The sequence below is a fragment of the Microcaecilia unicolor genome, chromosome 3, assembly GCF_901765095.1.
Source record: "Microcaecilia unicolor chromosome 3, aMicUni1.1, whole genome shotgun sequence".
Classification (NCBI taxonomy): Eukaryota; Metazoa; Chordata; class Amphibia; order Gymnophiona; family Siphonopidae; genus Microcaecilia; species Microcaecilia unicolor.
The window spans coordinates 307,965,788-307,980,824 of NC_044033.1; the positions used below are offsets into that span (position 1 = coordinate 307,965,788).

The 15,037-nt window shown below is 44.4% G+C and overlaps 1 protein-coding gene across 3 annotated transcripts in view; it reads left to right on the forward strand.

Moving 5' to 3' along the window:
• Window positions 1-15,037, forward strand: part of SLC11A2 (solute carrier family 11 member 2) — a 319,640-nt gene that overhangs the window by 291,927 nt on the left and 12,676 nt on the right. For all 3 annotated transcript variants that reach the window (XM_030198289.1, XM_030198288.1, XM_030198291.1), the window contains one exon: window positions 6,933-6,986. In XM_030198289.1, the coding sequence (XP_030054149.1) occupies window positions 6,933-6,986 (54 nt within the window). The remainder of the gene's footprint in view (window positions 1-6,932; window positions 6,987-15,037) is intronic.

Here is a 15,037-nt window from a genome sequence, read left to right on the forward strand (position 1 = left end):
TAGAGTCAGTGAGCTCCAAGCCCTGGTAGTGCATGCACCTTATATCAGGTTTCATCATAACAGAGTAGTCCTCCGCACTCACCCTAAGTTCTTGCCAAAGGTGGTGTCAGAGTTCCATCTGAACCAGTCAATTGTCTTGCCAACATTTTTTCCCCGTCCACATATCCGCCTTGGTGAAGACAAGTTGCACACCTTGGACTGTAAGAGAGCATTGGCCTTTTACGTGGAGCGGACGAAGCCCTATAGACAGTCCATCCAGTTGTTTTTCTTTTGATCCCAACAGTTGGGGAGTCGCCATCAAAAAACGCACAATCTCTAATTGGCTAATGGATTGCACATCCTTTACTTATGCCCAAGCTGGGCTGACTCTAGAGGGCCATGTCAAGGCTCATAATGTCAGAGCCATGGCTGCGTCAGTGGCTCACTTGAAGTCAGCTTCTATTGAAGAGATTTGCAAGGCTGCAACGTGGTCATCAGTCCACACATTCACATCTCACTACTGCCTTCAGCAAGATACCCGACGCGACAGTCGGTTTGGGCGGTGCTGCAGAATCTGTTCAGGGTTTAGAATCCAACTCCACCCCCCTAGGCCCATTTTTGATCTGTTCCAGGCTACACTCTCATTTAGTTGTGTTTCTCTTCAGGACAATCTATGTTCTGTTCTCGCCGTTGGGAATCCCAATTGACCAATGTTCATTGTTTTGAGTGAGCCTGGTTACTAGGGATACCCCACATGTGAGAACAAGCAGCCTGTTTGTCCTCGGAGAAAGCGAAGATGCATACCTGTAGGAGGTATTCTCCGAGAACAGCAGGCTGATTGTTCTGACAAACCCACCCTCCTCCCCTTTGGAGTTGTTCTAGTTCTCTAGTTTGCTTTTTATTAAACTTGAGGATGACACGCTCGTGCGGCGGGCGGGAAGCCATTTGCGCATGCGCTGTGCACTCTGCCCGCGCTCTGGAGTGTTCTCGAAGATTCTTATGTTGCTTGCAAAATGTTTTGCCGGTCTCCTGGGCTGCCGCGGGCGTCGACCCAATCATGAGAACAATCAGCCTGTTGTCCTCGGAGAATACCTGCTACATGCAAGTATCTTTGCTTTTTCTGTGAGCCTGGTAGCTAGTGAGTTCCATTTGTGAGAATATCATGCCTGCTTGTTGTCAGAGAAAGCTGTTACTCAACAGTTGTTCTCTGAGGACAGCAGGCATATTTCTCACAGCCCGCCCACCTCCCCTTGGAGTTGTCATCTTAGTTTTAACACTGTACTGCCAGTCCCACGCTTGTGCATGTGTGGGAAGGCACCCGCACATGCGCAATGGGGACACTGCCTTAAAGCAAAGTGGCAGTACACTTTGGCAGTGACTACACCGGGCTCTGTCAAATGGCATCACCCGTTTGTGAGAATATATGCCTGCTGTCCTCGGAGAACATCTGCTACAGGTGAGTAACTTAGATTTCTCTGTGGACAGCAGGATAAATCAGCCACACAATCCTCCAACTTCTCATAGTTAGTTACCCTTAGCTGTAGAAAAGACTGTGGAGGAAGGGTGTTGGTTGCTAGAGAAGGAGCATTCGCACATGCCCAGGGAGCTTTTTCTCTCTCTTCTGGGCTTTGGGAGAGAGGGTCTGGTCTGCAGGTGTCAAGATGATGTTAGCCTGTATGTGTGGCTAAACAGGTAAGCAACTTCACTTTCTCCACCTTTAATTTATTATTGAAGTCTATAAACTCTTGCCAATGTTTAATAGAAACTAGTGCAAGATCCGTGGAGTCCTACACTTTGTGGCCTTCCCACTCTGTGGAGCTCATCTTCCTGGCTTCTATCAGCATGTGTCAGGCTTCCCCCCTGGAAGCACTGGGTTTGTGTGCCCTTGGACCACTACTGTGGAGCGGCAGTGGCAGGCAAGGTCACCTTCAAAGCAGAGACGAGGCAAGGCTGGACTGGAACCCCGGACTGGAGTTCTGCAGTGGAATACACAGGACTGGAACGCACCGGACGGGTGCGCACTGGACTGGTACACACTGGATTGGAACACACGGGACCGGAACCTGCTGGACAGGAACACACTGGACCTAGGCTTCACCTACGCTTACCCACCGTTCCCCGAGGGTTGAGCCCTCAGGTTCGGGCAGCCGGCAGGGCTTACAGGAAAACTGGAACTAGCAAGCAGGAACAACAGGAATCAGGATACAGAAGTGCCCCCAGGCACCTAGGCGAAAGCAAGGCAGACAGGCAGGGAATGTCCAGGTTCCGGCAATAGTCAAGTCTGGCCACAGGCAGAGAATATCCAGGTTCAGGCAGTAGTCGGGTCAGGCAGCAAGCAGCAAGTATCGGGGTTCAGGCAGTAGTCGGGTCAGGCAGCAGGCGCAGAGAGTAGTCAGATTCAGGCAATGGTCAGGTCAAGTAGCAAGACTATGGCTGGAGCTCCAGTAGCAAGGAGTACTGGCAGCGGACAGGACTAGGGCTGAAGCTCCAGAAGCAAAGGAAAACCAGAAAGCTAAACACAAGAAAACTAGTAAAGCTGTACACAAGCTAACAAGAAAGCTATGCCCAAGCTAACTAGTCACAAGCTAGAAACTCACACTAAGCATAACACGGGAGAACTAGTAAAGCTGTACACAAGCTAACAAGCAAAGCTATGCCCAAGCTAACTAGTCACACGCTAGGAACTCACACAACACAACACTCAGGAGAACTAGTAAAGCTGTACACAAGCCAACAAGAAAAGCTATGCCCAAGCTACCAGTAACAAGCTAGAAGCTCACACTGAACTGGACAAGGTAGCAGTGCACAGAGCACTCTAACATACCAGGGATCTTAGACAAGGCAAAGGCTGCAGTCTCTAAGTGATTAATAAAGCCCTTCAACACCTGAGGAGCAGCTGCAGCCATCAGTAAGCAACTACGGAGGCTGTCCAGGCACAAACAAGAGAGACAAGTCCGGCAGCCTGGAAGAACCAGACCGGACTGAAGTCTGGAACGGGTAGGAACAGCAAGACAAACTATGGCAGCCACTGGCTCTGGCCACCAGCGGGTGAGAGGAGCACAAACCAAGGAGCAGGCAGAGTGCACACAGAACATAGAGAGAATTAGAATACCTAGGTGCAGCACAGAGGAGCAAACAGAGCCAGGCTGGAGACAGAGGTAGAGCTAACTCAGGCAGCACCCCCAGGTGCAGTAGAGTAGAGTAATTAGAGCCATGCTGGAAGCAGCCAGCACACAGAAGGAAAACTACTCCAGAAAGGATAGGCAGAAGCCAGCTTAGAAGCTGACCCCCAGAAATAAGGTAAGTCTGAGGGTGATCACGGCCACAGATGTGACAGCATGTCCTTTTCAAAGAAGTCATAGTAACGAGACAGTGAGGGGCATTTTCGAAAGGACATCCATCTCTCATGTATTTTCTAACAGAAAATATGTCAGGATTTCCTGTTTGAAAATATATGAGATGGATGTCCATGTGCTGGGAATGTCCAGCATTAACGACCATTTTACAAACTGGAATGTCCAACATGTGAATGGCAGAAAAGCAGAGACAAGGATGTCTGTTTAGAAGCATTCTTAGAAGAATGGCCACACAGACATCCCTGCAGAGCAGAGGGGCAGCCTAGTGGTTAGTGCAGAGGACTTTAAACCAAGGGACCTAGGTTCAAATCCCATTTTAACTGTTATTTATTATTGTGAGTTCTCTAGAAACAGAAAAATATAAACTGTACCTAAATATAAAAGACACCTGCAAGCTTGAAGGCTATTGAAATGGTGTATATTCAAGTATAGTATGTATTTGTCTGTATCTGGAGGGCTCATAATTACAAAATAAGAGCTAGAGTGGGATTTGAACCTCTTCTCTGACTTACTTCCTGCTTTAAGAATGCCCATAATACCTGAAGCAGTTATAGAGCCTGGTATCTCCTTTCAGTTTCACTTTCAGGAGAAAAGGGGAGATTAAGGAGGTGTCATGACTTAGGGGGGGATGCACAAAAGTCCTCGTTAGAGCCGTTCCGTACCAAATTGCATAGCGAATCGGTAGGGAACGGCTATGCACGAAGGAAAGGGAATGCAAATGAGCTGCTCGTTGCAGCTCACTTGCATTCTCTAACCCTTCGTAAAACCGTCTTATAATTGGCCGGTAGAGCATGCGCAGAGCAGCCAAGCGTTATGCTGTCTGCTCTGTGCATGCCAAGGACATCAGAAAAAACAAACAAACACGTCCTTTATGGACGGCCTTGACCCCCCCCAGCCCAAGGTCGCCGCTGCTTCCCGCTCCCCCTAGTCAGGCTCAGCCCCAGCGCGCTCGTTCTCGTCAACAGCATGTGCCTAAGGCCCCTGCTGCTCCCCAGCAAAAGCAAGGGATGTAGGTTACTTACGTCAGACAAGGGCGGGCCCAGGAGGAAAGGAGGGAAATCCGAAGAGGTGATCAGCTGTTCTTGCCGGTGCAGTGCCTTCACACAGAGGTGAGAGGTGCTGTGAGGGCCCGGTATCAGACGGAGGGGGATCCGGTGGAGGGGGGGGGGGGGAGCGGCAGCAATGACCTCAGGGGCGGGGCACGGGGCGGAGGATGGCGGGAGCTGTCATTTCAAAGAAAGGAGGAGAAAGGGAGGGAGGTGGGCCGGGGCTGCCCAAAGTTATGATTTCAATGCAGGGGGGAGCGGGGAGCAGCGGCGACCTTGGGGGGGGGGGGGCAAGGCCGTCAATAAAGGACGCTCCTGACGAACGTTTTTGCCCCCTCCCAATTTTTTTTTTTTGACATTTCAGTTTTCGAGGCCTGCGCAGCCCCAGCGAGAGGTATAGACCTCTCGTTAGCTTTCCCGGAGTTTTCCAGCATTAGGACAAGCGGAAAACCTTAGTGCATCTCATTTCAATAGGGTTTCAACACAATTTGCTCATCTGCATTCCGTTTTCATTCGCTGCTACCGTCGTCGGAAATTGGGCTTTAGTGCATGCCAGGGTAATCTGGCTCGTTAAAGGCTCATTAAATGCTTGTTAAAGGCTCGTTTAGTTTAGTGCATCTTGCCCTTAATCCCACCAGTGGTCAGCTGCTCAATCAGAGCACCTTTTTGTACCCTAGAAGTGATTCTCTCTTAATCTGTTCCCTTCTCCTCTACTGCTAATTCCAGACTCCGTTCCTTTTAGCTTGCTGCACCACACGCCTGGAATAAACTTCCCAAGCCTGTACGTCTAGCCCCCTCTTTGGCCGTTTTCCAAACTTAAAGCCCACCTCTTTACCACTGCTTTTGACTCCTAACCACTGCTCACTTGCCCTGTCCTTTTATCCTCACCTCTTTATTCCCTTACCCTTAATTGTTCTGTCTGCCTGTCTTATCTAGATTGTAAGCTCTTTGAGCAGGGACTGTCTTTTTGTGTATGGTGTGCAGCGCTGTGTATGCCTTGTAGCGCTATAGAAATGATAAGTAGTAGTAGTAGGATGTTTCTTCCTGTTTGGAAATCGCTGTTGGATGTCCTGATTTTGGGCCCTTCTTTGTCCTGCCTAAAACATGCCCCCTTGTTATTTGGATATACTGCAGGATTGGACATCCCTTTTCTGCCTTTGCAAAATCGGGATTTGGACATTTCAAACATAAGGATGTCCAATTTGTGCATTTTGAGATGTTCATATGCTTTGAAATATGATCCAGTGCCTCTGGGCACATTCCTACACAGTGCCCTTAGTGATTTGATGTGCTTGCTCATTTTTCTTCCAGAACAAGCAGGATGTAAATATTCTCACTAGTGGGTGACATCATCCGCCGTAGCCTGCTGCAGTAAGCACTCCACAGCATTCTTTCTTGCAGCCTCTGGAAGTGGCCCATCATCTTTATGCAAGGTCAGCTGGTCCTGTGTATTCGCGGTGCACCTTTTCCAAAGGCTTCAAGAAAGAACACTGAGGAATGCTTACCATGGCAGGCACCATCAGATGACGTCTACCAGTGAGCATATCCATCCTGCTGTCCTCTGAGAACATCTGCTACAGGTGAGTAATTTTAGTTTTATTGTAGGTTTGTGCTCCATTTCATCACCATTGGTTAGAACAGTAAGACTTACTTGCTCCATTACCTTTTTGTAACCAGTATAGTCGGCAGTCTCCGGAACACCCCTTCAGCATATGCGTTTTCCAAGTCCATTACTTTTACCAACAGGCCTGTATTTTCTTTCTGGATTGTTTGCAGACACTTCTGAAGAGGTTATCACCATATGGCACTCATTGAGACACTGCTCTTTCATATCTGTGATACCCTCTCGAATACGCCATGAGCCCAGTTAAGCCCCCTCTCAGCTGAGCTATGTCACACTGGATTTCTTGGAGCCAGCTATGCAGGTCCACTCAGAGATTGCTCATTTTCTTTGCCATAATACTACTGTGTTCATTTTCTGATTGCCATATGGGCTGGCCTCTATTATAGCACAATTGCTCATCATATTTGGGCTCTCTCGCATCCCAGTGCTGGTTTTGAAGTAAGCATACTCCCAAATTGACTGTCTTATCCCCTCCCCCTTATTTTGAAGTCCTTGTGGGTTCTAGCTTTCCCTGCACTGCTACTGCAGAACTCACACTGAAAATGCACTTAATAGCATGTTTAGAACCAAGAGTTGTACTGACTGGAGCCAGAGTGCTTGCCCTATGCTGCCATCATGCTAGGTGATGTCGCTTCCTCTTGACAAAACTTCATTTGGATAAGGAGCAATTATTTTACAAATTGACTGTGTCATAGAGCTGGCAGATAGAATGCATTCTTAAGAGTGGTTATAATTGAGAGGTTGGGCCAATTTGCTATTTGTTTACCATCGTCTGCTATCTTTCACAGATACAAGTACAGAATGTGTCTTTATTTTTGAGTTGCAGACTTGTGTGATTGGCTAGGAAGTCAAATCTGATATATTGCCACATGGTCAGCCCTACCAATAACCAAAATATGTTTGTTTTTCTCTCTTTCTCTACCCCAGACGTGGCAGTGCTTGGTGGCCTTAGGCGTGTCCTTCCTAGAGTGTGGTCAAACGGTAAGCATCCATGGAATAATGCTTACCGAAGAGCAAGCCGATTCCCCCACTAACTAACCACTGAATCTGTCTGCTGTTCGTGGGATGGTAGCCATCAGAGCCAATGTGTTTCTATGGTTTACTGTGTGAACATACCAAAAAATGTATGTGCAATTTGCACAGAACGATGTTTAGGTTTAAGGGATAATTTACTGACATTCTGCCATCTGGAACTTCGGATGTAGCATTTTTTTGTATTTTGTCTAGATTTTCAAAAGAATGTGCACAGAATAAAGGGGGGATGTCAGTACTCAGAGGTGGAAATACATTTCAGTCTCTTCAACTCTTTATTTTGTGCACATCACTAAGATCTTCCTATTTTGAGGGTAACCTACAGTCAAAATTTTGGATTTTTCCTGTGCTGATCACCAAATACAAATCAGAAATATTGGGAAAGTAACATAAAAAACAAATCCAGATCAAACACAAAGATAGAGCTTATACACTAATAGATCTACTAGGTAGACACTACACTGATAAGTTTGGCAGAGCCCTTTTCTGACTTATACAATTTTGCGACTGCTTATACATCATTCACAGTTGGTGAGTAAAATTGAAAGCCGGGTAATTTGCAGGGCACTCTAGGGCAGATTGAACAAAGATTTTTCCTCCAGTGCAAAAACTGCTCCACATTTATCCAGCAAAATCACTGGGACAGATGTGGAATGGGCAAAAGTGAATGTATTGCTTCTTTGGGGGCCCTTTTCCTAAGATGCCCATTTTATACCTATGGACGTCTTATTATTTAGCACACACTAAGCTTTAATAAAAGGGCCCCTTGTTTCCTTAAAGGTATACAGTCTTCCTCTATTTATGTACCATATTTTTGACTACCTCCTGCCCTTTTCCTGATTATGGCTATAAAATCCTAGTCCTATTTTTTAAAAGTCCCCATTTAAATGACATCTACTCCTGGGGCAATTGTGCACAGTCAGGAAGTTCAGCATTATGAAGAATTGGGGTAAACACTGTGGTGGCATCCGCTTTGCAACAGATTTGTTAATGTTTTAAAGCCAGGTTTTTGTACTGCATTTCATGCACTAGCTATGTTAATGGCTACTGTGTTTTATGCATATCTTTTAAACCTGTGTATCCCGAGCTGTATATGTATAACTAGATGCTCATCCTTTCTGCCTTAAAGACTAAAACAGATAATGGTCAAACATATACCTAACAAACTTCATCTCTAAGTAATGTGAGATGAGGGAGGAAAAATTCCTTTTGTCCAGCCTTTGTGTTGGTTCAGTTTGGATGTGGGTCATAGCCAATAATATCTCATTACAGTACAGGAACAGTGATGGGAAGCAATCGGGTTGCACTTTCATATTTTAGCAAAAGAGAGACACTATTTGTGCTACCTCTTGACGTTTGGGGGCTGAATTTTAAACAGCTACTCTCTCTTCCTCAAGTTTGCAAGCATGTATCTAATCTCAGCCTGTGGAAGAGGATGACACTAAGCAAGAAAAGCAAGATGGTGAAGAGTGGAATGTGTAGCATAATAAGTTAAATGCTATTAATAAAAAAAAATGTTTGGCTAAAATCATACAAAAGAATCTATGCAATGTAGCATATGGTTAGCCACTTACATTTAATGTTTTTCTACTGGCATAAAACCTGTAGACAAGCACTACTGAAGTACCCCAATGCTGTGAAAACCATGCTAGTGTTCTGACAGCTGAGAAATGAAGATATCACTACAACTAGTAGGATAACATGTGAATGCTAGGGTCACTGCTGCATATTTCTCCCGGAGAGGGGTGATAAGTGCTAACAGGAGTGAACAATCATAGTCCTTGAGGGCCACAACCCAGTACAGTTTTCAAGACTTCAACAATGAATATGCATGAGTTCTATCACTTACAATTGAAGCAGTACATTCAATTGTGGAGTAGCCAGACCTACTATTTTGGGTGGGCTCTTCCCCCCCCTTAGGTCAGCATTTCCTCTGTCCTTTCCAACCCCCTGCCCCACCCCACCCCCAAGACTGGCATCTGCCCCCTCCATGAATTCCCCTATCCCTGGTATGACCCGGCAGCCTCAGCAATTCATCTTCAGTGCCTGCACGGGCCCCCTAGGCTTTCTTCTGCAGTGTCCCCCCATCCCCTGCTGATATCACTTCCTGTTTCCTCACTGGCAGGATGCAGCAGAGGGAAGCCTGCGGGATTTGGCGCAAGCAGTGAAGATGAATCACTGCTGCTGCCAGGATGCCTCTGAGGTACACCAGGGAGGGGATGGCAGGATTCAGAGAGGGAGGAGAGAAAGAGAATGGGGAGTGAGGTGCCGCCACTGATTGGGTCTGACCCAAGAATGCATGGGCCTGTGCCCACCCATAGTTATGCCACTGACTTACAAATCAATCTCATGCAGATTCATTGTGGAAATCTTGAAAACCTGACTGACCATGGTTGCCCACCCACTCAAAAGTCAAATCGAACAATTTTAGAGTGATGCACCAGCAGCTGGAGTTTAAATCACACCAAGAGTGCTTTACTGGCACAGTTAGTGATAGCATGCACCAAATTGTTCTGCAGCATGGCACTAGCAAGGACAACACAATGCAACGTTGCAAGTCAGTAAAAGAAGCTGGTAGCGAGAAACAGACTTTTGTCAGCGCTCCCTGCCTGTGTTGTGCCCTAGTGCTTCAGGCATTACATCTCATGATGCCTCTCTGGTTGCACATTGGCTTTATGGGAAAACCATTCACACAGTTCACTGCATTTTTGACAGAGGCTTCACTGTGAACAGGTTGGCATAATTTCTCTGGCATTAGCTCAGGCTAGCTCTCAATTTTCCCTTTCTTAGGGATTTGTGGTGATCGGTACAGAGAAAAGGAATTATCTGGTTGTTTTGTGTTCAGTCCTCGCATGCTGTAAAGAGTAGATGGAACTTAAAGCAGCCATTCAGCTTAACAGAAGTGTGGGTAATTTTTTGTTTTTTTTAGAAAAAAGGGTAGTAGTGGTGGTGAGACTGTACTAATAAACTAGCGGATTGATTAACCACACTCTTGTGCACTGACATTCTGCGCAACTTGAAATATATTCTCATTGCTTTAATTGAAGGTAGGAAGTGTCCACTCCAACTGAAGTCAGGTCTCCAGTTTCTCTTTCATTGGAGGTGGAGCATGAGACTATATAAAGAGTTAATTCTTTAGAATTTTCAGTCTTTTTAGTGTGCATTTTTATTAAAAAGTCCAAATTTGAGCTATAATATTACATCTTCCACAGTGTCTTTGCTACGTGTAAACCCAAGTTGGCCAATTCAGTTGGTCCATTTGCACATGTAAAGATTCTCTGCACCATCTTATACCCATAATCTACAGTAGTGCAGTACGTGAGCATCTGTGTCCTTCCTCTAACCAAAACCATGCAGACCTTATGCGGATGGCTGCTTTAAGACTTCACTAAGGAATACTAGAAAGTGTAGCAGTTGGCATAGCTGAGGTTCTCACCTGAAACTGCTGCATAATAGAAGTCTTTGGAAATACTCCCAGCCTTCACTATGTCATATCTTTTATAGAGGTCATGCATTTGATCATCTGGGTTTAGTGCTTCTCAGCATAGATGAGATGCGTAAATCAACAAAGATCGTTTTGTTTTCTTTAACTATGTGACCTGGGAGGTGATTTCTAAATCAGCCTGCTTTACAGTAGCCACAGTGCATATAAATTGCACCTCCTGCTGTGGCCTTATTGACTGTTCAGTCTTATGTAGCAACTCATATTTTATGTAGCCGTGCCAAAGACACTGCTTTGTAAGTCTCTTAAGCTACAAGTCATAACATAAGCTATCTCCCTCCACAGTTCAGAAGGGTGTTTTCCTGTGTAACCTAGCTGCTTGGAATGTAAATTTTAAGGGTTTTTATTTTTGTTTGTGTTGCTCTTTGTGGATGTCATGATTGTACAAAAACATTTAAATGAGCACAAAAAGATCTAACTTTTGAAGCCACAGTGATGCTTCAGAACATATTAATGCATTCTGCTCCTTCATGAGCTCCATGCTATAGCCACATTTAAGTGAACACAAGTAGCAGGGCTTCAGCCTTTGAGCTCATTAACGATTCTTTCATTACAGTGTGTAACCAAACTAAAGGCACCTGTACATAGCACAAGAAGTTCAAATGGTAATTCAGTAAATTGCAGGTGTGCTTCTGCTAACATTCTGCTTCTCTTTCCATCTGCTGGATGGCTGCAAATATACACTCCACTAAGTGAAAATGGTGGTACATTGTTTTGAGTCTAGATACTGATGAAGGTTTTGTGACTTGCCTGCTGTTTGTCATCACTGTGGAGACTCTAGACTTGTTTTATGTCATTGTAAGTTCATCTTTATGGGGTGCTGGTCCAGTTCCGACCACCATTCCTCTGCACTAACAATGGCAGGTACATCTGCCACCTTCATCCTCAACTACTATAGTCTTTTGAAATTGGGTTTCCAATGTGAGATAGAGGTACATGCACCATAATCTTACAAAATGGTTTTTAAGAGTAATATTTGAGAACAAGGTAGGGGTTTATTTCAGGGCCACAATGTGTGTGAGTGGTAGAAGCAGGATTTGAACTTGGGTCTTCTGGCTTCCAGCCCATTATTCTAGTAACTAGGCCACCTGTATTAAGCTGTAATTAGTCAGCATTTAAAAGAAAACTAGATTAGTACCAGCTTTGAATTGGCAACTTTCTGAGTGCCACTTGAGCACTGGGTACAGAAACCTAGACATGCTACAAGGGCACCAGTGTATTATGGGCAAGATTCTATAAACGGCACCTAAAATCTTGACGCTGAAACAAATAGCTCGTAGTGCTATTCTATAAACTGTGCTTAAAGTTAGGCACGGTTTATAGAATAGCACTTAGCACCGGAAACCACAACTACATTTAGGTGCAGCCATTTACACCAGTGAAAACTGATCTAAATCCCAGTGCATAAATTAGGCGCAGAGTCCCCTAATTCTGTAACGGCGAGCATAAATTGCAGGAATGCCCAGATCCCCCCCCCCCCCCCCCCCAAATGCTCCTCCCATGGTCATGCCTCCTTTTCAGGTCTGTGCACCTCTTTATGGAATACACCTAAGATGATGCACACGTACATTTTATTTATTGTCAACTAGTGCAGATAATTTCTTGCCCAATTATTGGCGCTGATTGGCTTGTTAATTCAATTAAGGTGCATGTGCAAATTGGGCATGCACCCAAATTTACATGTGCTACTCAAAGCGCCATATATAGAATCCAGGGGTATGTGTATTAATATCTGCCATATAGTGCTTTTCATGCATGGGGAACTATATTGAAGTGCATGTGAGTGCCATGTCTTGGGGAATACAAAACTTCAGTTCTTGGGGCCAGCATAGGGACTTAGTGATAGTGCTGTGTACTACCATGCAAAGTTCCTGGGTCAGATATTCTGTAGAGGTAGCCCCCTCAGGCTTTTGAGGATGTGATTTCAGCAGTTTATGACAGGTAGACTTGAGCTGCATATTCACCGAGGCCTAGCGGGAGCCTTGGATTGTAACTCCTGGTCAGCCCTTTTGCCTGGAATGACTGGACTTAAGTGGGAGGAACGCCCAATATTCCCATGCCACTGCATCCTCCCTCCCATTATCTCTAAGCATTCTGGGATTTGTAGTTTGCTTTGCTTAGTAAAGGATTACAAATCCTAGAAAGCTTTGAGATAGTGGGTTTAAAAATTCCTCATCCCCCCCCCCCCCCCCCCCCCACACACTTTGGATTTTTTTAGTTTAGATCTTGTGGGCTATGGCACAATGAGTCCTCATTGGCATTTATTCAAAAAGGCTGTAAGAAATCCAAATAAATAAATTTGCAACTACTGAAATCCCCTACCTCCCTCATTTTTATTTTCTAGCCCTCAATTTTGATTCACCTGTGCGTTTTATCATTGTTGACCGCCTTGCTACTGTTTTGTGAATAGGGCGGTATGTCAAATTTTTGGAAATAAATTTTTCATCCAGCCACTGTAGCAAGTTTGCTCAACCAGGAGCTACCCAGACTGCACTTTTTCCAGAACACAGTAAGCATGGTCCTGGAGTCTGGTCACCATGTGCTGCTGTGGAGTGATAATGGATACCGCCCTCCTGCAGCCCTTTCAAGGGAGCAGTAGCCAAACTTAGGAATCAGACTTAGATTTCCCACATCATGTACAGCACTGCCACTGGGGCAGCCCCACAAATCCCAGAATCTTTAAAGTTGAGCATTTTATTTTAAAATATTCATGCATTGTCAGAGTCTAGGCCTTGGTCTGTACTCTAAACTTTTGGCCTGACAAAAAAACTGAGCCCTATATTCAGTGGTAAGGCCACTGCATAAATTTATATGGATATGTTATCTGTCTAAAGTTTGTGGATTTTCAGTAATCCTAAAGATATTCAAATTGCTGAACATGGAGGTATAATGTTATGTGGATTTAAACATTTAATTTTTACAGGTAGGGGCTGAATATTTCTACTAGCAGTGTAAGTTTTGACCCAGCCCTTAGAATACCCCCCAAATCCTGCTCAAATTTTAAATGCTTAGCTTTGACCATATAGTGAGTTATGTAGCTAAACCACTGGCTACTGCTTAACTTTTATTTTCAGAAGAAAGCATATATGTGGATGGCATTCACTGACATTTAACGACAGTGCCCCAAAACAAAGCCTTAGTTCACCCAAATGAGGAGAGCATGGTGCATGTCCTCAGGAAATATTTCATGTATGTTCTGCAAAAGAATTGGCTTTTGTTTGGCGTTGTGCTCATGATTGCATGAACTTGAACTCATCACCATGTAATTGTTCATTTTCTTGCTTTAAATAACTTGTGGTGTGACCATGTGTGTGTATATAAAGATACTTATGAGAGAAGAGAGAGAGGATCTGTTTTGCATTGTAATCTGTGTTCCTGTTGTATTAATTCCTGCGCTAAATGTATTTACCATCCCTCTCTTCAGATTGTTAATGTTGAAGTTTTGTAAGAGCAACAGAAGGAAAAGGTGTTAATGTATGATGTCATGTTGTCATTTAAAGGTAAATGTAGATGAGTTACAGTGGGTAGTGGTGGCATAAAGGACTTCATCACCCTGCACCAGCACTGGGAGTCTTAGGCCCTGGAACTGTGTTATTATGCACCTTATTCTCACAATGCTCTGGAAATCAGAAGTATTATACACCTAGGATTTAGGAACGAGGTCTGTTAGCAGGATGGAACAGAGAGAGTTATTTCTGCCTCTGCCGTCCCCAATTTGTGATTTGATTGTTCAAGAGTCCCTTAACACTTTCAGAAATCAGATAACCTAAAAGGTTATTTCCCATATAAAAATGGAAATGGAACTCTTCCATTTTTATATGAGAAATAACCTTTTAGGTTACCTGATTTCCCAGTTAGCAACTGCTGGATTTCTTAAGAAGAGGCTTGGGTGAGCCACCTATGTACCCTTTGTTCCCCTTCTCCCTCCGTCATATGTTTCTTAATAATCTGTAATTGACCTAATAGTAGTGATACCTAATCTAAGTTATTACAGTGAAATGAACATGTATGCTGTGCAAGATGAGGCATAGATACAACTAAATGTATCACTTTTCTTATAATGAACTTCTGACTTATGTCTCTGCATCAATAATTGACATCTCTCCCAAGGCCTTTGTTTATATTTTAATTTGTAAAAATGAGACCTCTGGCTTTCCTAAATGAGCCTTACAGCTCATATTTGTATTAAAAAAAAACAAAAGGTGCTTTGCAGGAGCTATTGTCAATAGTTCTTCAAAATATGTCTGAATCTGCTGTTGCTGCTCTTTTTTCCACCAGAGGAGCAGTTTAAAGATAGTAATATAGCCTCTGGCTCACTAGGGGTACCAGTGTCATTTTGGTTTCTTGCTGCTGCTATGTACGTGTGCACAATGATGTAACAATCAAAGAACAGGATACTGATGTTTTTCACTGTACTCCTGGATTGTATTATTTTTTTTATATGCTGAGATAAGTCCTTGATGATTTGGTCCAGAAAAGGGCACAAACTTCCTTTTTC